Below are 27,146 nucleotides of genomic sequence, written 5' to 3' on the forward strand. Positions count from 1 at the left end.
TGAATCCTGGGAAACTGGACCGTGGTCCACGCTGGGTGGGAACAAGAAGCTGGCACCGGTTGTCTGGGTACAATTCCTTTATTTCTCCCATTCAGATCCCCACACTTAGACCCCTGTGCCCCCATGGAGGGCTCCCCTGCCAGGAAGAGGCCTTTCAAGGCCCCATCCCCTTGAAAGGGGCTAAAACTCAGGTGGAGCGCCCGCCAACCTACCACAAAGGCATCCACGGACCTCATCACAGAAGTGGGCTGGGGACGTGAGTCGCTTTAGAAAAAAAGTCCCATGGGGCACTGGGGACATAGGATCCCAAATCTGGCACTGCCAGCCTGGGAGGGGTGCATCCCTGCTCTGGGCTTGCCAGCTCATCCCAGAAACCACCTGCCCCCAACACTGGAAGCAGAGCTGCCCAGAACATCTCTCGGGGCTGGGGGTCCTCAGTGGCCCGTGGGGCCCCCGTGTGCTGAGAAGACCCGCCTTCCCTGTGCCGTCCACATGGGTGCTGTGATAGAGGCATGGCTGGACTTGGGGATCCGGGCCCACAGGAAGGTCTCAGCTCTCCCCTTTGGCCCAGACCCCGGCTCAGAGCCCACTGCACCAAGTGGGTGTGGCTTAGGGTGCACTGGTGTCTGGGAGTGCGGCTCCAGGGTCTGCTCTCCAGGTGGTCCTGCTCCCCCGAGCCCTCGCCTTCATGAGTCCAGCTTGTGTTTCTGCCCAGACCCCAAATCTCACGGCTGCAAACTGAGCTGAGGGCTGAGAGAGACAGGACCAGAGGCCTCTGCTGCAGCCTCGAGTCGCCCAGGCCTCCAGCTGGCGGTGCTTAGGGTGCACTGCTTCCAGGCAATGGGCCCGTCCTGTGGGCTGCAGTACTCAGACCCACAGGGCCCAGCCTGCGAGCTGTCACACGTGCACACACATGCAGATACATACGCACACTCGCGGTCTCTCAGAAAGAGAACAGCAGTTCTACAAACTGACTCCTCGAAGTCAGGAAACAGGAGGCTGGCGTGTGAAATCTTGGAGGGTGAGGGAATGAGGTCGGGGGGGGGGAGGGGAGCACTGAGAACACGAAGAGACCACATGTGTCACACGCTGGCTGGGCTGTCCCCGAGGTCTGGAGGACGCTGGATCCGCCGCTGCCTGGGGAGCGAGGCAGGCACCCCGGGGGAGGTGCCAGGGCCAGGGCCTCACGTCTGGGCCAGAGAGAGCTCCTCTAGGCCCCCCTTCCCAAGCCGGTACCTGGCGAGGTCCTTCCTGGTCACCAGCCCGACCACCTGTGGGAGCAAAGCCAGGTCATGGGATCCAGCGGGCTCTGCCTCTGTGGATGCCCCTGTCCTGCGTGCGGAGGACAGCATAGTCTGCGGGAGCCCTGCGGGTGGGCAGGCAGGCTGGTAGGCAGCAGGCAGTGGGCTCCCCCGATCACCTGATTGCAGTTGTCCACCACCACCAGGTGCCTGAGGCCCAGGGCCCGAAACAGCTTGAACACCCGCGGGAGGGACGCCTCCTGCAATGTAGACGCAGCTTCAGCTCGCCCGCCGGCCCCTGCCCCATCCCGGGACAGGAGCGGGGCAGGACCTGCCGCCCCCCTGCCACACCCCCGCCTCAGCCAGCACATCCTGCTCTGTAGCCACCCCCACCCTCCTACAGAGCTCGCCCCCCACCCCTGTCCGCAATGGCCAGTGAAGCCAGAACGCCGCCAGGGGTGGTGGCTGCATGAGGCTCTGGAAGTGGGGGTCAGGCCCCTGCCCCCCACCGCCCCTGCGGCACCTGGGGCACCGTGTAGGGGGAGGGGTTCATGAACTCGGAGAGGTCCATGGTGCACTCCCGCTCGTCCTGGGACACATGGATGGACTGTATGGGGGGGAAGCGCGGGTAGGCATCGCGGAAGTCCTTCAGCCGCAGCCGGCGCCGTAGCAGGCCCATACAAGAGCGTTCTATGAACACCTGCGGGGGCGGGGGGCAGGCAGTGGGTGGCAGCGCCTCAGAGCCCAGGGCCCTGCCCGGCATCTCCTGCCACCCCCTTCTCCCGCCACCCCCGACAGCCTACCTTGTGCTTGAGCAGGACGATGAGCTGGGAGCGTAGGATTAAGCCCTGGAGCCGGGCAGGCTGCACAAGAAACAAAACACCCTTGTCTGCGCGGGACCTGGGACTTGGGACCTAGGGCCCGCCCTGCCGGCTGGGCCAGAGGGGCCAGGCAACAGCACCGGGATGCCTGGGGGCTCCAGCCAGGGTCCCCAGTGATGCTGGCTGCCTATGGGCACTGGCCCTGCTGCAGGCATTTCACCTGCACAGGCTCACAGATCCCCAAACGCCCAGGAGAGGGAGGCAGGACCCCAATCACGAAGTGCCAAGAGACCATAGCATTTGTGGGGGCGAAAAGCAGACCGTGGCCCAGACGTCGCTGCACCTTCCATCAGGACCTCCTGACAGGCACAGCTGCGACTCCTCAGCTGGGGGTGCAGCTTGGGGTGTGACCACAGGACACACAGGCGCATCAGTAACTACCCAAGCCGCAGCGCTCACACGGACCTGTCTTCACAGCCGTGTAACCAGCAGAACTCTACCAGAAACCCCAGAGCGGGGCGTCCACGTTCACGGGAACCAAGCCCCCCAACATGCCCCACTCGCCGGCACAGATGACGAGCCCGGCTTCCTGCAGCTGGGTGGTACCTGCGTGCCATCGGCATCCTCCACCACGGGGAAGCCATTATGATTGGACGCCGTGCTGCTCAGCACATCCACAATGATGCCCACCTTCTCCCTCCTCCGCAGACAGGTGACTGGTGTGCTCATCACCTCCCTGTGGAAGAGCCACGCTGTGATCCCCCACGGGGCCAAGGGAGCTTCCCGAACAGCTCAACATGCAGGAAGTGGCCGGACTGAGGAAACCTGGAGACGAGGTGGGCCGGGAGCCCAGACCCCCAGGTGCTGCCCCGGGGGAACCAGCCCTGCACCCACGTCCTGCTCCAGGCTGCCCCCACCAAGCCTCCCGGGGCGTCCAGCACCCGCCCCCCAGCCTGCAGGCCTGCCCCGGGGAGGGGTACCTGGCAGTGAGCGAGTGTGAAGTGACTGGGGCTTCCCAGTGCAGGAAGGGCACACTCTGCAGCTGGATGTGCATGTCGTACAGGCCCTGGGGAGAGGACGGGCATGGCCATGCAAGAGGCTGCTTGCGGGGCAGCCTCCACAGGGCCCCCTCCCTCGCGGCGGCCGCAGACCGCCAGTCTTTCTCCCAGCCTCAGGCTCCGAGGCCAGGGGCATGGGGAGGGGCCGCAGAGCGAGGGCAAGCAAGGCAGGCGGCCTCTCCCACAGGCCGCACCTCGATGAAGACATCCCCCACAATCTTGGCGGTCATCAGCACCAGCATGATGGGGAAGCCATAGGTCACGTTGCTAGTGGCCTCCATCATGATGACTGTCAGGCTCAGCGTCATCCTCACAATCCCACCTGCCAGGAGGCGGGGAGGGGAAGGGAGGGTTGGGGGGGCACGAGCCTCTGCAGGCTGTGCCGCCGGACCCTCCCGTGTCCCCCTACCGTGTTCCCTGTGCAGCTCCCGCTCTGTCCATGCAACCCTGTGTACCGGCCCCCCCAGATAGCACCAGATGGGGACAGTGACCCTGCCCAGCCACACACTGGGGGAGTGGCCCTCCTGACCTCTGGACGCCCATGCCGCAGCCAGCACTCACCCAGCTGGGCAGCTGCTCCCATCAGGGCGTACTTGCCGGGGTCTGCCCAGACCTGCAGGGAAGACAGAGGGGATGCTCGGGGGAAGTGGCAGCCAAACCCACCAAGATGCACTGACAGCACTGGGCCCAGGAGGAAATCCTACAGTTTACACAAAAAATGGTCTGCGGCAGCATCACCTGAGTTTGTAAATACCCTAGCTGTGCCCGCTCAAGGATGCACTGAATGAACTCTGCCACCTGCAGAACTCGGCAGCCTAAGACAGGAGGGTGCACACTACGGCCGGGGCCGGGGGGGGGGGCACCCTGCGTGTGTGCAGTGACCGGAGTCCGTGCACAAATGCCTGCATCACACCAGGGAGCCTAAAAAGGAGTGAAAATCAGACTCGTGCTACAACATGGATGAGCCCTGAAAACATGGTGCTCAATGACGAGGACAGACACAGAAGGCCATGAAGTGTGATTTCATGAATCTACAACAATCAGAAGAGGCACATTCATGGAGGCAGAAAGCTGACAATGGCCACCAGGGGCTGGGGAAGGGGGACACAGACGTGACTGCTTAATGGGGACAGGTTTCTTTTTGGGGTGATGAGAACATCCTGGAACTAAGCAACGATCACGGTTACACAGCTCTGCGAACAGGCTAAAGAGCCACCCAACCGTTCACTTACAGAAGGAGGGAGTTTATGGCAGTGGTCCCCAACCTCCGGGCCGTGGACTGGACCGCACAGCAGGAGGTGGGCGGTGGGCAAGCGAGTGAAGCTTCATCTGCTGCTCCCCATCGCTCGCATTACTGCCTGAACCATCCCCCCACCCCCATCCATAGGAGCACTGTCTTCCACGAAACCGGTCCCTGGTGCCAAAAAAGGTTGGGGACCACTGGTTTATGGTACATGAGTCATGTATCGATTAAAAAAAAACCAAACTAAACTAAAAACCGTGTCTGTAAGGAAACCTGGGACACATGACCTGGACCCAGTGAGGGGAGGCTTGCTGTGCGTCTCTTACAGTTTTTTAAAGTCTTACTTGAACAACTAAGATGCAATTAGAAGACTCACAGAATAAAGACCAAGGAGCCCACGGAGGCAGGTGGGAGGAGGAAGCCAGGAGGCAGCTCTGGGGCCAAGGCCTGGACACCGCACGCCCAGGCCCCAACTCCTGCACCTGCCCCGTCCTTCCACACCACGCTCTCTCCCAACACCTGCGCCCTCCCTGAAGGCCACACGCATGCACAACCCCTACTCTGGCCCACAGTGGCCCTAGTGGGCACCGGGAACACCGCCCCTTCCTCCCAGCCCAGCTGGCCCCTAAGATCCCCACTCACCGCGGCCCCGGTGAGGTAGGACAGGGAGATGCCAAAGAGCCGGCCCCAGGCAGCTCCGATGAGCAGGGATGGGATGAAGACACCGGCCGACACCGTGAGCCCGTAGGTCCAGCAGGCCAAGAAGAAGTAGACCAGGGTGAAGAGGCCGAGCGTCATGGGGTTGTAGGAGCCTGCGGACAGGGCGCTGGCCAGGGCCTGCCACATGGACTCAACCCCAGGTGGAGCTGCCTGCCCAGCAGCCCGTCACAGCCTCCTGGTCACACCCAGACCCCCAGAGTCACCCCCTTCTCAGAGGCCAGGGTGCCGGGTCTTGGGGGCCCAGCACTCAGAGTGTGAGCACGGCAGCCCAGTGGGCAGGGCAGAGGGGAGCTGGGGCCACTGGGGCCCAGAGCTGCCAGCAGGACGGTGACCTGGGCCAAGGGAAGGTGGCTGCTGAGGTCTGCATGGAAACGGGTGGCACTGAGACCACCAGGGGTCAGGGGAGGGTGCAGGAGGGAGGCCATGGCCGCCACGGCCACCACTCTGCACCAGATGACTCCAGAAATGGGAAGACGTCACACAAACCCCAGAGCCAGCACCCCCAGGGGGCCTGGAGACGCCTGTATGGCCCGCTCAGCATCTTTGGGGGCTCGGCCTCGCCCACGTTTAAAAGCCTTTCTGTTAAATTGCGTGAACTCCCGCAGCACACGCACGCGCACACACACACACACACACACACACACACGCATATGCAAATGTGACAACCAGGGAGTTCCCAGAACTGGCATGATAGGAAACAACTAGAGCCACAGACAGACGGGCAAGCACGTCGCAGCAGCCACTCTGGATCTCAGGGGTGTGCCCCTCCTCCCCGACCCCACCCGGTGGAACCGAAAACAGGGGAAGTGGAAGCAGGTCTGTGCCCAGTCTGAGCCTGTTTGTTATTAAGAACGTGAAGCTGGGCGAGGCGCCTCACTGGTATACGAGTCACCAGGCTGTTTTCTGACTGAGAGTGACCTCTGCGAGCAGCGCCAAGAAAAACTCATCCTGGGAGGTGAGACTGTCTTAATGAACGACAGGACGGCCTCCAGGGAGGGAAGGAGACGTGTGGGGAGCCTGGCTGGGCCCCTCCCAAGCACTGGCCACCAGCCAACCCCAGGCTGCCAGCTCCCGCGCTCCAGTGCACCCAGCCCTGCAGGGAGGCAGTGGGGGCTCGGCCAGAAGCCATCAGCCAGGCCTGGACCCAGTGTATGTGGGCCGGCTGCAGACCAGGCCAGAGGGGACAGGCCCACATGGGGACCTGTGGCTGACAGCACAGAGTGCGGAGCATGGGCACACACCTGGGGGGTCGTGGAAAAGGCTGACCACGCTCTTCTCTGGGGTGTTGAAGAAGGCTGCAGCCATCGAATTATACTCGCCATCGGCACAGAAGAGCTGCAAAGTCAGGAAAGAGAACAGGCCAGTGGGACACAGTGTCCAGGCCTGGACAGCATCAGGCACCAAGCACACAACAGGCGGGGTCAGGCTGCTCTCTTGGAGGGGAGGCAGGACCCAAGAGCCAGACCCTGGCCCAGTGAGGGCTTCAGAAGCCATCCGGCCAGGCAGGGGCTGCATGGCGAGTCTGTCCCTGGGGCACGTGGGGATCCAAAGGCTCACGTTTGGAGCACGCTCCCACAGTTCACTGGGCAGACTGTGGGCCCCTGTAGGCCTTGACCAGGGCAGGGGCTCCACGCAAAGCTGTGGGGGTCAACCCCACAGCCCCACCAGAGCCAGCCATGTGCCCCAGACCCACATCTGTGACAGGCCTGTGAGTACACACTCCACACCCACTGGCAACCAGCAACCGCTTTCAGCTCTGGACGTTTCCCATAAACAGAAACCACACGATGTGTGGCCCTTGCTGTCTGGCTTCTTTCACTCAGCAGTGTTTGCCAGGTTCATCTGTGTGGGAGCATGTGTCAGAGCTCCAACCCTACCTACAACTGAGGAAATCCACTGTGTGGACGGACCATGCCGTGTTCACCTGCTTGTCACTGACGGGCACAGGGGATGCGGGGAGTTGTGCCGTGGTAAGCGTGTGCACGTGAGTTTCCGCCTGCAGGCCCACAACCCCACCTCCGCAGTCCCCTTGCAGAACCTGTCAGGCTGCTGCTCTGAAAGGACCGGGGTGAGACCCCAGGCCGACGTGGCACCCACCCATGTCTGGGAAGACTCGCCCTGCCCCTGCCCCGGCCGCCTACCTGGAGGGGATAGGACACGGAGCTCCCCTGCAGGGGCTGGCAATCCCGGGACGAATAAATCAGCACGAAGGCGACCGTGGCCGTGACGGCGGCCACCAGCATGGCCTCGATCACCTGAAGGCAGGGCCGGTGGATGTACCTGGAGCAAAGAGCCAGGGTGGACCGAGCTGTGGGATGGCTGGGGTGGCAGCCAGGGCAACTTGAGCCTGCGACTCGGGAGAGCCGTCCAGGATGCTGAGCTTATCTGATGACCAACCCGCCCTGGCTCCTGAATACTCTCAGGCTGCCTCCCGGATGCTCCCCAACTGCATTTTAAGTTGGTGCAAAAAGACAAGAAAGAAGAATGCCAAGATCCACCCCTAAGGCTTCAGAAAACCAGAGAGCTCCCATGATGGCTCTCCTAACAGCAGAGGACCTGTGTTGGACCAAACGTGCCCAGGTCAGGATGGCCCCGTACAAACCGCGCTGACGCTGACGTGAGAGGCCCAGAAGAGCATCAACCCAGGGCCGCGCCGGATCCATGGGCTGTGCCTTCCCTGCCAGGGGCCACCCTCCAGGCCCCACCCGTCCCCCTGCCGAGTGGGTCTGTCCCCTCACGTACAAACCACCGTGGAGGAGTGTGCTTGGCACGTGGCTTCCACATGGCCCCATGGGCAAGAGCCCATGACCGGTCAGTTTTCAGATGCCCCGCGTGGCCACACCTCTCAACTCAGTCCCTGAACAGGTTTCTCACCTGATTCGAAACATCGTCAACCAGTAATTCAAGGCGTTGAACACAGCTCCGAGAATGCCACCTGGGACAAGGAAGGAGCTGCGTGTCCGGGACTCGGGAAGAGGAGCAGGCTGCCCAGGCAGCAAACGGCCGCTGGGTGGAGGGCTCACGTCCCACGGGCTTTCAGAGTAAGGAGTGTTGCCCAGGTCCGTCTGCTTCCCAAGGGGCTGTCATCAGCCAGAGTGAGGCTCCGGTCCTCCCAGGGTCGGGATCCCTCCCCGCTGCCCCGGGCGGTCCTGGGACAGCCAGCAGGGGTGGAGACCGCGTGCTTCTCTGGCCCACCAAGCTGGATCAGGCCTGGAGCCCCGCAGGCCCTGTCCCCACTGGTTGGCACTGTCCCACGTGGGGACGGCCCTTACCCACCACGCCCATGGCGATGAAGATGGGGATCTCGTGGATCGTGTACACCATCGTCTGTGCAGAGGGAGTAAGAGCAGACCTTCTGTGAGGAAAACTGCCACCAGCTCCTGCTCAGACTCGGGACCGGACGTTTCACAGGACACGCCTGTGCACGGGAACCCTGGCGCTTCCCCGCAGGGTGAGGAGGCCCCCAGAGAGAAACGCCGGGTGCTCGGGCAGACCGCCTGCCTCCTCACACGGCGGCTCCGGGGGGCGGCCTGAGCTTTTGCCAAAGGGTAAGTGAGGGGCCACGAGCAAGGGAGAGGATGCTGGTGACCTAGCCACCCAGGACCTCTGACGCGTCCACGGGTGAGGACCAGCCCCCGAGCGGCTCCCTGGGCTCAGTGATGGCAGCGCGCAGCGCAGGCCGCCCCAGAAACGCTGCCTGCGCCTCTCGGCCTCCAGAAACTGCTGCAGGAGCACTGGCCACCAGTCTAGTGATGCTGCCTGACAGTCTGCAGGCACCTGAGCCACCCCTAAAGTGCCCGTTGGCTGACGGGCGCCCCAACCTGCGCGGCCGGGTCACATGCACCGTCCTGGAGCACCTCCAGCACCCGGTGCTCACAAACAAGGGCCCTATCCCACCGCTAACAGCTAGACCTTTCCAGAAGCCCAGCTCTCAGGCTGAACCTTGAGTAAACAACCTGGGCCATGCTCATAGAAAGAACCAGAGAAAAAAGGGGGCGACGCAGTGGGTTACCTCAGTGTCAAATCTTCCAAAATTGATGAGACCGGGGCTGGACAGATCCCACACGTTTCCGTGGTAAATGCTTAAGACGAAATTCAGGGTGAAGGTGGAAATCATGGAAGCAAAGAACTGCAGGCGGAAAGAGACGAGTGCCGTCAGAGCCGTGGTGATGAGTTGCGGCAGTGTGTACAGAGGCTGAGCCCAGGGCCGGAGGGTGGGGAGGGGCTGCAGCAAAAGGGCTGTCTCCCCTCCTGTCACCTGGGTGGCGCCTAGACCCTCCGAAGGCTGAGGGAAGGTGGCCTGGAGTCCCACTGGCTCGGCCGGGGTAAGGAGGTGTGTGGGGCCTGGGGTCCCGATGAGGACAGAGGAGAAGCAGGCTGACGGCTCAGGGACCCACCAGCTGGATGGGAAGCTCAGGTGCAGACCCGACAGTGTGGGCCGAGAGCCACGCGTCCACCCAGCCACGGAGGCCCAGTGCCAGGGCTGCCCGACCTTGGGAAGGTGGCCGTCCCAGGCACTTACGATTCTCCACGTCAGGAACTGATTCCAGAAGGATGCACCCTCCTCCAAGCTGAACAGGACCCCACCTGGAACAGCCAGTGGCCCAGCCCTGAAGTGCCTGCCCAGCCACAGACAGCCCCTCACCCACTGCCACCCATGCCCCCAGACCCCAGGGCACCGAGCCCACGACAGAAGCAGCCATCGGGGCCTCTTGAGAAGCCCACCCCACACCCTCACCAGGCACTGAGTCCATAAACCCCCAAACCACCCCTCTCACAGCAGGGAGAGCCTGGCTCCCCCCACATGGGCTGTCACCAAGCTCTCAGACCAGGCAGGGCCACCCTCCTCACCCACAGGGGCCCCAAACGCAGCAGACACTCCAGCCGCAGCTCCTGCTGAGACAAAGTCCCGCTTCTCTGTGTCTCTGCGGAAGTACTCGAAGATCTGAACCAAGACAGATAGAAAGAGGATCTCAGCCAGTGCCTGCAAAGGCACTTCTCTCAGAAAGGGGGGAGGTGGGCCCAAAAGTGAGGGGTGAGGGGAGGGAGGAACGGGGGGAGGCCTCTGGACAAGCCACTCATCAACCATGAGGCTCACAACCCGCCGGACTGAAGAATGGGGTCACGGGCAGCTTGCCTGCCCACCATCCAGAGAAAATAACCCATTCACAGCAATATTTAAACGCCGAGGTCTGTGCAAGAAGGACCAGAACTGAGCACCGGCAGCCCACACACATGACCTTCCCGACCTCTCTAGGCCACGCATTCCTGTGAGCTTACAGCTACAGGTCATTTCCTCACAGAAATGCACACTCACCCAGAGCACCAAGGCAACAGGATGCCCCCACGGACAGGATGCTAGGGACCCTCAGAGGCGAAGGGAAGGAGGCTGCAGGGGAGGCAGGGGCCCAGCCCTGGGGGCATGGACGTGGGCGCAGGGAAGACCCACCTTGAAATCCCGCTTCAGTGACGTGGACCTCCCCTGGGAGACCCCAGCAGCAATCACGGAGCCCGAGTGGATCATTGGTCCCTCCTGGAAGGCACAGACGGCTGCGTTCAGATGGGCGCGGCTCCGGGGGGACACACCAGCCCCAGGCCCCGCGGGTGCAGAGTGACTCAGGCAGGGGCAGCTGCACTCCGTTACCTTCCCCACAGCCAGTCCCCCAACCACGGACAGGATCACGCCGGACACTTTGATCACCAGGGTCTGGAACACAAAAGAAATTGCACCAAGTCTGATTAAAGGCCACACGTGGTCCAAGAACCTGAGCGACAAACTGCACACGGGAAGGGACCTAATCACGTGAGCCCTTGGCAGGCATGAGCACCAAAGAGGAGGCCAGCACCCACAGCGCACGTCCTGGAGGAGGGGGAGCTGGCAGCTGATGCTCTCCTGACGCCCATCTCTTCAGCCCTTCTGTCCCAGGTGGTCATGTACACACACAAGACACGCAAACAGCAGCTGTCGCTCCGTCCTTGGGCTCCAGGCTCCGGGCTCCAGGCTCCTGCACCCGCACCCACCTCGGGCCCTGCCCTCCTGCTGCAGGGCATGGAGCACAGGCACTGCCCCCTCCTGTCCGCTCCCCGGAGTACCTCCTCCCCAGATAGAGCAGGAGAGATACCACCAGCAAACCCCAGACCAAGGCACGCCAGCTGCACACCCTGAAATGATCACAGGAGGAAACCTGACCTCCCAACCCCCTCGGAATCAGTGTGTTACCTAGAAGATCATGCACAATGAGATTAAGGAAAATTCTGAAAAAAGGAAAAAACTCACCACTCAACACAGCTACTCTCATTCTGAAATACTAACCACCGTATGGAACTTAAAATATGCCTACGTGGTTGCAATCGTGACAGATGTACCTTCAAGTATTTTTGCGTCATTCAGAATGTACAACAGTTCTACCATTTTACAAAGAAAGTTCACATAAAACCTGCCAGCACACCCACACGAAGGCTTGTCAGCAGCAAACAGCATGGGTCTGGGCGAGTTTTGGAGGCGGAGGTGGACAAATGACACGCTTCTCACCCAGCAAGGAAGCCCCTTGGGCTGAGCCCTGAGCTCCCGGGGGGGCCGCCTCGCATCTCACCTTGAGCCGGACCACATGGGGGATCTTCACCCCGTTGAGGAAGCACTTGATCTGGGGGATCCCGCTGCCAGCAGCGACCGGCTGGAAGGAGGGGCGCCAGCACTGAGTCCACAGGCCGAGTGAGCCGCCACTGCCGCCGCCGCCGCCACCAGGCCCAGGAAGACGTGCCACGCAGTGCCCAGGCCGCCCAGGGAAGGGGCTTATCACCTCTCCCCACTGATACGCAGAGCAACCACCGAGGGGAGGAAACACCTCGGGCATGGGAGGGCTCAGTGTCCCCGAGGCAGGCGGAGGTGCCCAGGATGATGGAGGCCCACGTCACACACCCGCTGAGGGGCCAGCACTGTTGCACCCTCTGGGGGACACTGCACTGCACCCCAGACAGAAGCTCCTGGACGCTGCCCCCTTCTTCCTTCCAATGCCCCGAGGGAAAAGCAAAGGGGCACAGGAAGGAAGGGTGCCCCAGGAGCGTCTGACCCCTCGGGTGGGTCCCTCCACCCGGACCCCTGGGCTGGGTGCTGCCTCTGCTCCCTGCTGCGTGAAGTGGGCGAGAGGCTGTGCGGGTGGATGGGCATGGCCGCCAGGGCCAGGGTTGGAAGGCCCAGGTGGGCTTCGTTTTGGTTGAACCGCCTGATGCCTAGCAAGGACTCCACTGCAGTCTAGCCAGTGAGTCTCACCGGCAGACGCTGCGGGGGGCGGGGGGGGGGGCGGGGAGTGGTGGAGGGGCCCACCTACCTCTATGAAGGCGACGATCACAGAGCCCAGGAGCACAAAGGCCACATTGAGCGAGGCCCACAGCAGGAGAGAGAAGGACAGCCCACCCCGCGCTGTGAACTTGTCAATGTCTGGGCTCGTCAAGGACCATGCGGGGTGGTGTCACCCAGGCGCCACTCCCCAGTGGGCTGCACTCTGGACTCTGGGGCCTGGAGCACTTACTAGGTGTCTCAGGGTCACCACACAGCCTGACCCCCAAACATGCAGCCCCCACCCAGTCACGTCCCCCGGCCGATGGCATAACATGGGCGGGGGCTCCTCCTGTGGACCCGCTGGCTCCGGGCAACCACAGACAAAGGATACTGTCCTTGACGACCCTGTACTTGAGGCCGGCCAGCTTCTCCACCACGATGTCAATGAAGCAGGCCACGAGGCCTGTGAGGATCCCGATCATGGCACAGATGACCCAGCGCTTGATCTCCACGGTCCGGAAGGCCTGCGGCAGCGGGCAGAAGGGGGGGGCGCTGTCACAGGAGGGTGCGGAGGCGGGACGTCCCGTCGTGGCCTGCTCTGGTGACTGCCACCACGCACAGGGCTGCCCTCAGGACACTGAGTCCCAGGAAGAGCAGCCCCACCGACACCTCAGAGGCCGTGGAGCACTGGTGGGACGGCACTCCCCAACCCGGTCATAACCGGATGCTGACGCTCCAGCCGCCACAGCCGACACCCCTAAGAACAGCCTCCTCAGTGGTAATGATGTGACACCCGCACGGGTCTCCGCACCGGGCAGCAGCCAGCGCTCACTCCGGGACACCAGCTGGAGCCGAGAGGGGAGGGAGGTGGTGGGGACACCGTGGCCATGAGGCCCAGGTGCCCGCCAGACTCACTGTGTGATTGATGCGCCGCTCCTCCTCCAGGAACAGCTGGTTCTCGCTGTTGTCATAGTCCAAGCTCTGCGGACCGGGCAGCAGACACACTGGTGACTGACCCCAGCCTGTGGGCTCAGGTCGGCCACCGTGGGGGAGGGCAGGGAGCAGGGGGGCCCACCTCATACTTCAGGGACAGAAGCTTCTCGTTGTGCGGGATCTCCTTGGGGAAGGGGTGAAGGGGATCCGTGTCCTGTGGGAGGAAGAGGCAGAACTTGACAACCCAGCATATGTAAGAATGAACCAGAATGAGGAAGGGGCCATGCTCACTCGTCCCACAGGGCAGGGACTCTCCTGAGCCCAAAGCTAGACAAGCACAAGGCAGGAATTGGCAGACACAGACCCTCCACAGGACACCAGCAGGCCAGGTCCCACAACACCGCGGCCAGGCGGGTTTATCCTAGGAACACAAGGTGGGTTGACCCCCAAAAAGCAATTAGTGAAAGATGTCTGTGGTCCACGTCCAGGTTCTGGCACCGGCCTCTGACCCACCCCCTTGGCATCTCTGGGTGACGAGTGTGTCTGGGCTGGGGCTGGAAGACCATCACGGGATTAGCGGGCTGGAGATGCAAGCAGCTCACCTCTAACAGCCAGGGATTTAATCAGTCCTGCCTGTGTAATGCAGCCTCCACAGAAACCCCAAATGGAGGGGTTCAGGGAGATTCCAGCTGGTGAATGTGGAGGTGCTGGGAAGATGGCTCCTAGGGAGGGCATGGGGGCTCTGCACCCCTTCCCACACCTTCCCAGGGCATCTCTCCCACCTGGCTGTTCTCAAGTCATGTCCTTTATGATAAACCAGTAACATAAGCAAAGTGTTCCCCTGAGTTCTGCAAGCCATTCTGGCAAGTTATGGAACCCAAGGAGGGGGCGTGGGAACCCCGACTTACAGCTGGTCAGTCAGAAGCACAGGTGACAGCCTGGACTTGTCACCGGCATCTGAGGTCGGGGGGTCTCGTGGGACTGAGCCCTCAGCCTGTGGGTCTGCACGGATGCCGGGCAGTTAGGGTCAGAACAAACTGACCTGCAGGACACTCAGGTGGTGTCTGGACAATCAGAGGGTGAGTCGGTATGAAAGTAAAAACAGTTTGATACTGTTCCAATAGAATAAAGGACCAAGTCCACATGAAATGAACACCTCAATAGTCACAAAAAGCATCTGACAAAACTCAACCCTTCATGATAAAAACACTCAATAAACCAGGAATGAAGGGAACTTCCTCAACCTGATCAAGACACCTATAAAAAACCCACAGGTAACATGCTCAGTGGTGAAAGACTGAAGCTCTTCCTCTGAGATCAGGAACAAGACAAGGATGCCTGCTCTGGCATTTCTACTCAGCACTGTCCTGGAGGTTCTACCAGCAGGGCAATTAGGCAAGAGAGAAAAGTGAAAGGCATCCAGATTAAAAAGGAAGTGAAACTCTTCTTTGCAGATGACATGGTCTTATGTGTAGAAAATCCCCGAAAGTACACTAAAAACAATTAGTATTAATAACACATTTAGTAAGATTGAAGGATATAAGACAGTATACAAAATCAAACGTATTTCTACGCACTTGCAATGAACGATCCAAAATGAAATTGAGAAAACAACTCTATTTACAATAGCATAAAAAGTAAGATACAGAAAATAAACTTATTCCTAAAATACGTTTAACAAAAGAAGTGTAAGACTTGTACGCCAAGAATTGCAACACACTGTTGAAAAAAACTGAAGACGTTAATAAATGTAAAGCTATACTGTGGCTCGGGACATTTGATGTTAAGAGTCAACGCCACCTCTAAATTCCAGCTGACGTTTCTGAAGAAACTGACAAGCTGAGCCTAAACCCCACATGGAGATACGCAAGGGATCTCGAAAGGCCAAAACCTCCTTGAGAAAGAAAAACGATATGGGATGATTCAAACTTCCTACTTTTGAAACTTACTACAAAGCTAGTCATTAACAGAGTGTGGCCCGGGCGCAAGGACAGACTGAGAGCCCAGAAACAAATCCGTAATGCAGACCCAATGCAGCCAAAAATAAATAAATAAATTTTAAAAAAACAAAAAAAACCCCCACAAAAACTGACCTTCGACAACGGTGCCGAGACAATTCAACAGGGAAAGAGTAGTTTTCTCAAGAAATGGTGCTGGGAAAACTGAGCATCCATGTGCAAAAGAATGAATCTGGACCCTTATCTCATACCATGTACAAAATTAGTGAAAAACAGATCAAAGATCTAAACTATGGAACTCTTATAAGAAAAGATGAGCAAATCTTTGTAACCTTGGATTAGGTGATGGTTTCTTAGACATGACACCCAAAGCACAAGCAACAGAAAACAGATAAAATGAACTTCATCAAAATTAAAACCTTTTGTGCTTCCAAGGACACTGGCAGAAAGTGAGGAGACCACCTATGGACCAAGCAGAAGTTTTTGCAAATCCTGTAACTGATGAGCAACTTGTGTTTAAAGTATATGAAGACCTCTTACAGCTCCATTATAAAAACACAACCTGATTAAGAAACATGCACGGGGTCTGAAGAGAGTTCCTCCAGAAAACACGAAGGACACACGATACCAGCAGCCTCAGCGAAATGCAAGTCGGAACCATGAGCCACCTCCAAGGAGGAAGTCAAGTGCAAGTCTGGGGGAGGGGGTTTCGGGAAATGCTCCCCTGGCAGCTGCTGGACAGCTGCTGGACAGTTCGACCCCAGCACAGGAGAAGGAGAAGTGGACATCACCCATGTCCAAGGGCCCACCACCCCGAGACGCCCTCCTGCAGGCCCCACACCTGCCCATGGCACCTGCCCCCCAGCCCGCACACAGCAGCTAGCTCAACAGTCCTGGCCTGACATGTACTCCCCAACCTCTGCTCATCGGGCAGCCTCAGGGGACAGGGCCCCACAGAGCAGCCTTCCCTGGTCGCCCAGGCTCTGCAGACGCCACTGTCTGCACATCACTCTGTCCCCATGCTCTGCACAGGACCGCCACTGTCTGCCATCCTCTTGTTCAGGTTTCCCGTCTGCCCTCTGCTAGGCTGTGGCTCCACAAGAGCAGGCCTGACTTTCCCAGGAAGGGGCCTGGCATGAGCAGGAGCTCCAAACATGGGAAAGGACGACCACTCACAGGGTCCAGAAGCTCATCGTCCAGTTCCACGTTGCTCATCTGTCCGATCCGGAAAAATGCTGAATGGGGCGACTAGAAGCAGAAGAGAAATCACAGGCCGCTTAGCTATGGGGCCGAGCTGCACTGTGCACTACCCCATCGCCTGGCCCTGCCTGTGGAGCACAGAGCCACACCTGCCGTGTGGGAGACTCCAGCAGGGCCAGCGCTGGACCCCAGGCCCATCCCCATGACCCACAGCCTGTCACTGAGGAGCCCAACCTCCAGATGGGAAGCCCCACCCTCCCCTGTTCTACAGTGTCCCCCTGACCACCCTCTTTCCCTGGCCTGGAAAACCCTGGCGATTGAGGGCCCCTCCTCCAGGAGCCTTTCTATCCCCCCACCTCCAAGCCCCATCTTTCTCTGTTCAACCCCATCATGACACTGAGTGGCTACCAGGCAGGCCCCCCAGATACGTGCCCCTTTCCAGGGCAGGACCTTTCTGAAGCAGGGCTGCACTCCTGGGCGCAGGGGCAGGTCAACCACAGAGGACGGACACCCTGGCACGTGACTGCCCTCACGCCCACTGCCAGGCATGGTGGAGGCCAGGACTAGGGAACAAAACACAGGCTTCTCACAGATGCATTTCAGAGAAACAAGTCACGCTGCAGGACACAAACACTGTGTGGAGCATACGGCATGAAAACACGACCTGGTGCTCCTCTGAAATGCAGCTGGGTGCCCTGCCCTGCCTCTCCTCTGGCGGAAACCATGAAGCAGTGCAGGAACAAGGACCGCGGAGCCCGCCATGCCAGAGCCCTGAGCACACAGTGACTCCAGCACAGAAAATTTAATTCAGCAGCACTAGCCCTACTGCTACTGGTGGTTACTGAGGGGTAGGGGGGACGAGGAGGCTTTGGGGACACTGGTGACTCCACTGGGGGATGTTGAGCCTCCTGGGGCTGCTGTGCCCAATCACACAGCCTAGGCATCTGAAAAACAAGAAACGTGTTCTCTCCAAGCTCTGGAGCCACAAGTCCAAACTTGAGGTGTCAACAGGGAGGGCCCCCTCTCAGGGTCGTGGGGAGGATTTTCCAGCCTCTGATGGATGCCGGCAATCCTTAGTGTTCATTCCCTGGCTTGTGATCACATCACTCCAACCTCTGCTCCGTTGCCACCGGCCTCATGTGTACGTGTATACGTGCACACGCGTCTCTCCTCTCCCACGAGGACACCAGCCTGACCACATCATAACTTGACCACAGCTGCAAAGGTCTCAGAAACGGGTTCCAGGTTAGGGGTGGAGACATTCCGGGGGGCACTGCACACCCCACGACAGGTGGTAACTTGTCAGGTGTGTTCACTAGACCATCATCCTGCTCCACTGTGTGACTCCACTTTTCTCTATGTATATACGGCAAACGTCGGTACAATGGGTGGGTGAGAAAAGAAACATAGCTGTTTTCTTTCTTAAAAACAATCGACAATGCACTCAAACTGCTGAATCTGATGAGAAAGGCAGGGCGGGCCCCCAGCTTCAAGCACAGGCAGGAGTGCCTGGCCTGCTGGCCCAGAAGGACCCCAGTTCCAGAGTGAACTCAACCCAGGAAGGGGCCTGGAGCTGCAGCCTCTGCTCCCCGTGCATACACGAGTCATCAGGAAAGGTGTGCCGGTCGCCAGCCCGTCCACAGCAACACGGAACAGGGACGTCTCCACGGAGAAGACGGCATGCAAAGACATGCAGAACTGAAAGTCGGACTGTGAAAGCAGAAGACCCATCTGCCGTCCCACCCAACAGACAGAGGCCACAGACCAGGTGGTCTGGCCGTTTGTATCTCACTCTTCACTGATGGACTGCACCCCGTGATCACTCCCGGCGCACCAAGTCAGCCCCTGCAGAGCAGCGCCTCTGCCACCTAAACAGTCCGCGAGGCTCAAGCTGCGACCACGCACACGGCTGGGGGAGAGGGGGGCAGAACGGTCCACGTGGCACGGACTCACTAGCTCAGGTGACAACGGGTCCTCAGCACCCGGCCGGGAGGACGCCAGGTGAGCACACATCTGCACCGGACAGCTCCACTCTGGACCCGGAAATGAGCTCCCGGAAATGAGCTCATGCGGAGATGGCGCCCCCACTACAGCTCCCAGGCACACCCTCTCCCACCTCCAGCACCTTCCTGGTTTCTTCACCTCTTTTCTGAACTTTATGGGCATCTCTTAGGAAATATCTTTTGTGATGAAAAAAGCCATTTACTGGAAGTTCAGTGATTAATCTGTTGTCTCTGTTCCTTTCTCTTTTCTTAAATGCAAGTTAATTACTAGTAGTTCCTCAAACTATTGATACACACAACAGCCTGGATGAAATCTCCATGCTTTCGAAAGAACTGAAAGATTTCAGATCATGTGGTTCCAGAGACCTGATGTGCTCGAAAGGTCAGACCTGGAGGGAGGACAGATTTGGGGGGGAGGGGGTGACTGTAAGAGGCAGGACAAAGGCACTGATGGACGTGCTCACACACATCCACATGTGTGACAATGGCAGGGTGCTACTCACACACATTGTGCCAACAATCAATGCCGGGTTCGGCACGGTACTACCGTGAGGTAAGACGGAACCACCTTGGGAAACTGGAGGAAGGCACACAGGCCCTCTTGTACTGTCTTTTCAACTTCCCGTAAGTCTACAATTACTTAAAAAATTTAAAAATTTATATGCAAATGGTACTACATCAAAGTGAAGAACTTCTGTGTATCAAAGGAAACAATGAACAGAGTGAAAAGGAACTAGCCATACAGAATGGAAGAAAATTACAGATCATGTAACCAAGAAGGGTTAATATCCAGAATACGTAAAGAACCCCTACAACCCAACAACAACAAACAAGCGGATTAAAAAAACAGGCCAAAGACTTGGGACATGAAGATCAAAACCACAATGAGATACCACCTCACAGCTGTGAGGATGACCAGGGTAAAAAAACAGAATAACAAGCACTGGTGAAGATGTGCAGAAACAGGAACCCTTGTGCACAGTTGCTGGGAGTGTTAATATGGAGCAGCTGCTGTGGCAAACAGTATGGCGGTTCCTCAAAAAATTAAAAATAGCATTACCTTATGATCCAGCAATTCCACCTCTGGGTATCTAACCAAGTGAACTGAAAAGCAGGGTCTCAAAGAGGTGTTTGTACACCCACGTGCATAGCAGCATTTTTACAGTAGCCAAGGGGTGGAAGCAGCCCAAATGCCCATCGACAGATGAATGTATAAACCTACGGTGGTCCATCCACACAATGGAATATTATTCAGCCTTAAAAACAGGGAAATCCTGTCACATGCTACAGCATGGATGAACCTGGAGGACACTGAAAGAAGCCAGTCACAAAAAAACAAATACCCTATGATACCACTATGAGACATCAAATTCATAGAAACAGAAAGCAGAATGGCCTTTGCCAAAGGCTGGGGGAGGAGTGGGGAGTCAGTGTTTACTGGGACAGAGGTTCAGTTTGGGAGGATGAGAAAGTTCTGGAGGTGCTGGGGTGACGGCGGTACGACACTGTGGATGGACCTCATGCTGCCAGACTATACACTTAGACATGGTTAGGATGGTAAATTGTGTTATGTGCTTTTACCATCATTAAAACAAAGTTCACAGACAATTTAAAAGCCGCCTGCCGCCCACTCTGCCACTTTGCATTTTAACCACCCCTCCCAGCCCAATGTCCCCCAGCACTGAGGGCACAGGGCCTCCGTAGCCAGGGGCTTACAGTCAGAAAAACCAAGCTGCCCATAAACAAAAGTCAGTGTAAACCGTGAGAAAGGCTTTGAGGGCGATGACAGAGCCTGAGGGAGAGGCCTGCCCGATTCGGGGTTGGGGAGGCGCATTAGGCTGAGACCTGATGAATGATGTGCAGAGGGGGCCGGATGGGAACAACCCCGCCGCTGCACCTGGCTTTCTGAGCGCTGCAGCCTCTGCCTGGGAGGCCTCCCAGGACCCTCTGACTAGGCTGGGCTCACCCTGGTCCTCAGCTCTCTGCACTGTCCGGTGGTGCCCACATCCTCTCCTGCCCCCCCAGACTCTGAGCCCCTCACACTAGACCTGGGCAGGTACCACTAAAGGTCTGAAGGAGCCCTCTGGGGAGGGTCAGCTGAGGGGCCGGGCCTGCACTCTGCAAAGCGGGGGAGGAGGGGGAGAGGAGAGGGGGAGGAGGGAAGAGGGCGGAGGGGGGAGGAGGAGGAGGAGGAGGATAGCACAGGGCGCTGAGGCAGAGGGACTTCCTGGAGGGGCTGCCCTGGGGCTGGGAGCCAGCTACGAGAAAGACGGGGTGCTCCCTTACGTTGAGCAGAGCTCAAGGGGCCGGTGGGGATGGTGATGACCTGCCCCTGCAGCTTGCCTGTACATGACCCCCTCCCGGCGCCCCATACTCTGACCATAGCCCGTGGCTCCAGGTCACCAGGGCAGAATGCCCCAGTTCCCAGAGGAGTAAGATCCCCAAAACTGATTCTAAACACTAACCTGAGGGTCCTACCCCTCAGGCTGCCTCAGGCGGAGCTTCCCGAAGCTGAGGTCCCTGGAAAGGACCCGCATTTACAAACACTGCAAATACCCACCCCCACACCCGGAGCCTCTGTTTCTGGCTCAGATTTCCCTCTGTAAGTTTTCAAAACACTCTGCTTCCTGCTGCCCACATGACCATGACTTGCTGGCTGACCTCACCCTCTCCTCGCCCCAGGGGTGGACGGGCAGCAACTTGCTGGATGACCCACCCTCACCCCACACTCAGGCACGACAGGCCGAGGGCCGGAGAGAGGGCAGAGCAACCCTGAATGGCCTGGTTCCAGCCAGATGGAGGCTGAGCTCAGGCCGGCCCCCAGCCCACCCTGCCCGGGGCTGCCCAGAGCAGCCACCTCATGGTGCCTGGCAGGTTCCCATGCCGGGTGCAAGAACACCAGCCTCCAACTCTGGACGCCCTGCAACAAACCATGAAGGACCAGGAGGTGGCAAGACAAGCTCTCCTGTCCAGCTCACCAGAACATTCTCATAGAGCAGTTGTTGGCCTGGGTTGTCATTTTAATTCAAACAACCCTGGTCTGAGGGCAGCTTACAAGCCGCCGTCTGCTGCAGCGAACTCAGCCCTCTGGTCCAGAGCCGACCCTCCCGCAAGAAAGCCAGCCTCGAGGAGTTCAGTCAGCTGCAGGGAAGTCGCCCCAGGAACAGCAACTCAGAGATGATCACTTCCAAGCTGCCGTTTTTAATACCTCTGAGAGTAACTAGCGTTTACCACCTTGTGACAGGTGGTGCTCGGGGCTGGAAGCATATTAGCTTTCCTGCTGGTGAGGAGCCTGAGGCACAGGAGGCTTCAGCACTTGCCTCTGCTGGTCCAGAGCAGAGTTCCTAGCACCAATGCCTCCAGTGCCCCCCCGCCACCCCATCCACGCAAGGCCGTCTAAGGATCCTTCAAGGCTGGACTCTCCAGCTTCTGAAGGATTCTTCCACAAGATAAAGCTAAATTCGAAGCCCGCAGCTCTCCCCTGCAGGTCGACCCCGGTTCCTTCCCCAGCCTCCACTCCCCACTCCGACTTACTTCCCAAATGCTCACTCCCTTTATCTTTCCCCTCTGTTCACCCGCCTGAGGATCATGCACTCTTCCAAGACTGGACCCAGTGTGACCTCTCCTGCCCTTGGGGTCCCTCACGCCTTCCTCACAGAGCACTGAGCCTGGTTTTCCAGGAGCCTGGAGCCAGGAGGAAGGAAACTGCATCATGCACCTCTGTGTCCCAGGCAAACTGCATGCAGCCGGGCACACGACAGGCACACAATAAATTATGTTTTAAATTGTTTAAGAGCAGCTAGTCACTTATTAAATGCAAACTAACAAACAAAAAAGCTCGCAAAGGTTCTTTTAAGGGAATGAGTTTTAAGGGAAGAGATCGACAGGTTATTTCAAAAAAAGCCAACTCCTGTGTCTATGCATAAAGAAAAGTGGGAAACTCTTGAGCACATTCAGTCCCGAAATAAACCCCAATTCAAACTCGAAGCTTCCAATCTCTCTACCTGTCACCCTTAAAGCCAAGCCAGTTTCATACTTCTGGTTTGTAAACTTCAGATTACCTTCTTTTAAAGAATAAAAAAGAAACAAATGTTCTGAGAAGAAATCAACAAAACATCCATATCCCTACCACTGCAAATTCGCCCCTTTCATGTCACTTCTCATGCAAACCCAGAAAGCACTTCAACAGAAGATCCCACTCAAGGAACAGACTTTGACCTTCATTGTCTGATGCATTTCTGGGAGCTGGGGAAACCTAGATAAGTTCTAGAGAAACAGCCTGATGCTTGAGTCCTTCCTCATTAAACACCACACAAGTGTTTAATGGACAGATCTAGGATAGGAGGAGAAAAACGAAAAAACAATCACAAAACAGAGTAAGGCCAAGCAATCAACAAAAGAAGTTCATTAACTCAAAATTAACACACACGGAAATTCACTTAAGGACACAAACTTCTGTGCTGACCTGCAAAGCACATTTCAACCACTGTGCTTCAATTTTAATGAAGTGCTAAGGGAAACTGAACGCACATACTTGTCATTCCTTAAGGTCGCCCTGAAGGCCTGTCCCGCTCCCTGTAAAGAAGGGAGCCAGGTAAAGTCCCCCAGATATTCCCACTGCAAAAGCGAACTCTGCAACCTAAGCTCTTAAAATCTCTTGGGGTTCAAAAGCGACGCAGTAAAAATAATTGCTCATGTATACAGTATTCCAAAAAAAAGAAGAGGAAAAGGTTACCTAAGCAGAAGACCATCTGCCTTCCCTTTAACTCCACTAAGGAATAAACTGTGAGGAGATAAATTAGCTTCATGCTGCCGGGACTCGACAGCAGCGTGCAACTGGGCTCTCCCACGCTCCTTAACACCGAGGATAATGGGCCGGCTCCTCGACCCCGCGAGTCACCGGGCCGAGCGCCTCCCAGGACTCCAGAACCCCGGGGCCCAGGTTCCGAGCTCACCCTGCCGTTTACCAAGCGGGACCCGGGGCGCGTTCCCGCCTCTGCCACTAGGACTGCCCGAGCACGGATTCGCCGCGTCCTCGCGGGCCCGGCTCCCGGCACCGGCGACCGCGGCGCGGACCCGACCCGGCCCGCCTCTCCCTGGGCTCACCGCGCGGACGGTCGCGGGCCCGGCCCCGTTCAGCAGCGGCGTGGCCTCCCCGGCCGGCGCCCCGGGCCGCGCCGTCCTCCGCAGCAGCGGCGCCGCCTCGTCGTCGTCCACGTCGCGTCCGGACCACGACACCTTTTTGGAGACGTTGGCCATGTCCCGCCGCAGAGGACCGGCCAGGCAGCGCCGTGGCCGTGTTTGTTCTCGTGACCCGCGCCGCGGCCACGTGACCCGGACGGCCGTCACGTGGCCCAGACGGCACCCGCGTGACCCGGCGGCGGCCTCGGGGGCGCGCGCGGCCTTCTGGGAGTTGTAGTCCCGCCGCCTGGTGGACCCGCCTGTCAGGACCGATCACCACGAAGCAAACGGTTGTGCTGAGGACACAACATAGCCCTGTGGCCTTCCTGCGGAAAACGCTCCACTGATCCCATCCCAGGGGGAAAATGCAGATGAATCCAAATTGAGGGGCACCTGCTAAACAGCTAGCCAGCTCGTCCCGTAGTGTCAGCGTCGTGAAAGACCAAGAAAGGCCGAGTGTCTGCCTTGGATGGAAGATTAAAGAGACGGGCAACTGAAGGCTGCTCGTGGGCCTGGCATTTTGGGGACAACTGGCAAAGATTGGACCTGCACTGTACATTAGGTAGCTGTGTTACAGCTACGCCCAGTCCCCCAAGGGTGATCTTTGTCTGGCGGTCATATCAGAAAAGTCCTTTTTCTCAGGAGACATACACTGAGATATTCAGGGGTTGTGATGTGATGTCTGCAACGTAGTCTCAGATGATTCACAAGCTAATGGTAATCACAATACGTAGCTACCGATAGCGGGAGAAAGAAAATGTGGTAGGATGTTAGCAGGTGATGAATATGGGGTAAATATAAATGACGTGCAATGTAGTCCTCTTGTAACTTTTTTCTTTAAACTTGAAACTTTTCAAAATAAAAAGATTTTAGAAGTTCTTTATAGGCTCTTCCCTCACATCTTTCAAAATAAAACCAAAATTGAAACCAAAATGAGAGGAAGGAAGCCCAACAGGATTGTTAAGTTTTCCCCACCATCACTGTGCAACAATTTTTTGAAAATACTAGGAACAACGTTCTTTCAGAAAACGTGTTTTCTCCTTAGTGTGACCTGGCTTTGCCCTTTCGAGGGATGTTGACAAACACGTGATGACCCTGTCTGTGGAGGAGGGCCTAGAGGCTGCAGAGTAAAGCTGGCACCGGCCCCAAGGAGCCTCAGGGCTGGTCCCGGGCTGGTTTGACTGAACGAAGTGGATGAGTGTGGTTTGCGTGAAACCGTCCAGGCAGGAGGAGAGCTGCACACAGCGATGGGGAAGTAAGAACAGTCCCGGGGACGGAGGGGTGGTGCTGGGGAAGCCCCTCTGGATCCTTCTGTCCTCCCCCCACTCAGGAACACAGCAGACGCAGGTCAAAGGTGGGATTGATGGGGTTCAAGGTGGATGTGGCTCATGCCACTCACTCAGCGGGGATGGTGGATCACGTGAGATGCGTGCTCACACTCCCCTGCTCAAAACCTGGATGGGCTGCCCTTGACAGAGCCCAGACTCCTCGGCTGGACAAGCCAGCCCTTCCCAAATTCCTAGCGACCTGAGCTCCCATGAAGCTCCTCCCCAAGCCCTTTCCCAGGCCGCCCCGCCCTCGTGGAGACTCTCAGATGAGATGCGGCTGGCCGCCCATAGCCATGATGCTTCTGCCGAGTTCCCACCGTTTTAGGGTCTGTGAACCTTGGCAGAAATGCTGCTGTAGAAGTGAAATATCCTGGGTCCCCCATGGTGTTTTAAGCACCTGAAAGCGGGGGAGGGGAGGGTGGGAAATACCCTGCGTGGTCTTTTAGTGCTAGGGACCTCAAGAAACACTTCCTAATCAAATTAAGTCTTCCCCCCAAAAGATGTCATCTCTCCCACCTCAATGGAGTGAGACGGAGCAAGGGCTCCAAAATAGGCCAGAGGAGCCTGGGAAAGAGGACGCTTTGAGAAGGGCAGCTCTCCATGAAGATAGACGCGTCCTGGGGAAGTGCCAGGGGAAGCAGAAGTCCGTGATTCCGGGACCTTCCCGTGGCCACCCAGGGGTGTTTCCAGACCTAGGATGCATCCCCTGACCTTGACTCACGGACCAGGGGCGGGGGTGGGGGGGGGTTGGGGGGGGCAGGTGGTGGCTGGCCAAGTCTTTGAGCTGAAGGCCTGGGATTGCTGGGGCAGACAGCTCTGCAGAGATGGGAGCACTGCTAAGAGGCCCCAGGGACTGACTTCAGGCCCCTCCCCATGGAGTAGTGCCCTCCAGCCACCTCCTCGATGCAGAGCTGAAACCAGGCCCCTCGCGGTTCTGTCAGACCTCTCTAGTTTGTTTCCTCACTTTTTTAAAAAAAGTTATCTTTTCCAACTTTTAAAAAAATTAATTTATTTATTTTTGGCTGCATTGGGTCTTCGTTGCCGCACGCGGGGCTTCCTCTAGTTGGCGAGCGGAGGCTACTCTTCGTTGTGGTGCGCAGGCTTCTCATTGTGGTGGCTTCTCTTGTTGCGGAGCACGGGGCTCTAGGCACGCAGGCTTCAGTAGTTGCAGCACGTGAGCTCAGTAGTTGTGGCACGCACGGGCTTAGTTGCTCCACGGCATGTGGGATCTTCCTGGACCAGGGCTCGAACCCGCGTCCCCTGAATTGGCAGGTGGATTCTTAATCACAGAACCACGAGGGAAGTCCCTGTTTCCTCACTTTTAAAATGGGTTGGGGACTTCCCTGGTGGCGCAGTGGTTAAGAATCCGCCTGCCAATGCAGGGGACACGGGTTCGAGCCCTGGTCTGGGACGATCCCACATGCCGCGGAGCAACTAAGCCCGTGCACCACAGCTACTGAGCCCGCACGCCACAAGTACTGAAGCCTGCACGCCTAGAGCCCATGCTCCGCAACAAGAGAAGCCACCACAATGAGAAGCCCGCGCACTGCAACAAAGAGTAGCCCCTGCTCGCCCCAACTAGAGAAAGCCTGCGTGCAGCAGCAAAGACCCAACTCAGTCAAAAATAAATTAATAAATAAATAAACAAATAAATTTATTTTAAAAAATAAAAAATAAATAAAATTAACTTCAGGACTTCCCTGGTGGTCCAGTGGTTAAGAACCTGCCTTCCAATGCAGGGGGCGTGGGTTCAATCCCTGGTTGGGAAACTAAGATCCCACACGCCGTGGGGCAACTAAGCTCATGCACTCTGGGACCCATGCAATGCAACTACTGAGCCCGTGCGCTCTGGAGCCCACGCGCCTCAACTAGAGAGAAGCCTGCATGCTGCAACTAAGACCCAAAGCAGCCAAATAAATAAATAAATAAACTTCACCTGTTTCTTTTTACTTTTTTTAGTATGGCTATAAAATACTTAAAATTAAATATGGAACTCACGTCATAGTTGGATTGGACAGCATTGCACTGGAGAAAGACTCCAGGTCTGCAGGCCCCCGGGCACAGAGACCGGGGCTTTCCTTTCAATCTTTTTCATCATCCATTCTTTTTAAAAAAGAATTTAGTGGAAAGCATACATATCATAAAATTCACTCATTTTAAGGGTAATGCTAACAACAAGGT

General features: G+C 57.6%; 1 protein-coding gene across 9 annotated transcripts; it reads right to left on the bottom strand.

The window, feature by feature from the left end:
• Positions 1–59: 59 nt before the first annotated feature.
• On the bottom strand, positions 60–23,797 carry CLCN7 (chloride voltage-gated channel 7). 9 transcript variants are annotated; one of them, XM_082359846.1, is made up of 25 exons: positions 23,563–23,797; positions 16,430–16,501; positions 13,438–13,509; positions 13,278–13,343; positions 12,754–12,886; positions 12,412–12,521; positions 11,677–11,757; positions 10,728–10,790; positions 10,533–10,616; positions 9,935–10,028; positions 9,606–9,670; positions 9,096–9,212; positions 8,360–8,410; positions 7,958–8,148; positions 7,225–7,363; positions 6,325–6,418; positions 5,006–5,175; positions 3,682–3,733; positions 3,315–3,442; positions 3,043–3,128; positions 2,669–2,798; positions 2,045–2,104; positions 1,765–1,941; positions 1,421–1,501; positions 1,035–1,271 (listed from the first exon to the last, which is right to left on the bottom strand). In XM_082359846.1, exons 1-25 carry the CDS (start codon positions 23,713–23,715, stop codon positions 1,185–1,187), a joined length of 2,556 nt encoding a protein of 851 aa, XP_082215972.1. In that variant the 5' UTR covers positions 23,716–23,797; the 3' UTR covers positions 1,035–1,184. The 9 variants fall into 9 exon arrangements, 8 of the variants coding, with proteins under 8 accessions (XP_082215966.1, XP_082215972.1, XP_082215969.1 ...); XM_082359843.1 differs by having other exon boundaries at positions 2,753–2,798; positions 23,563–23,796; XM_082359847.1 differs by having other exon boundaries at positions 7,958–8,018; positions 8,356–8,410; positions 23,563–23,796.
• Between the last annotated feature and the right edge of the window lie 3,349 nt (positions 23,798–27,146).

The sequence above is a fragment of the Balaenoptera borealis genome (assembly GCF_965194805.1).
Source record: "Balaenoptera borealis genome assembly, chromosome: 16".
Lineage (NCBI taxonomy): Eukaryota > Metazoa > Chordata > Mammalia > Artiodactyla > Balaenopteridae > Balaenoptera > Balaenoptera borealis.

Excerpts from the sequence above, each read along its gene's own strand:
- CLCN7 (XM_082359846.1), bottom strand. The coding sequence starts at position 23,715 with ATGGCCAACGTCTCCAAAAAGGTGTCGTGGTCCGGACGCGACGTGGAC. Across the intron at positions 16,502-23,562 it reads GGCCCGCGACCGTCCGCGCG|TCGCCCCATTCAGCATTTTT; the intron begins GTGAGCCCAGGG and ends TTCTGCTTCTAG. Across the intron at positions 13,344-13,437 it reads TTCTGTCCCTGAAGTATGAG|AGCTTGGACTATGACAACAG; the intron begins GTGGGCCCCCCT and ends CCCGGTCCGCAG.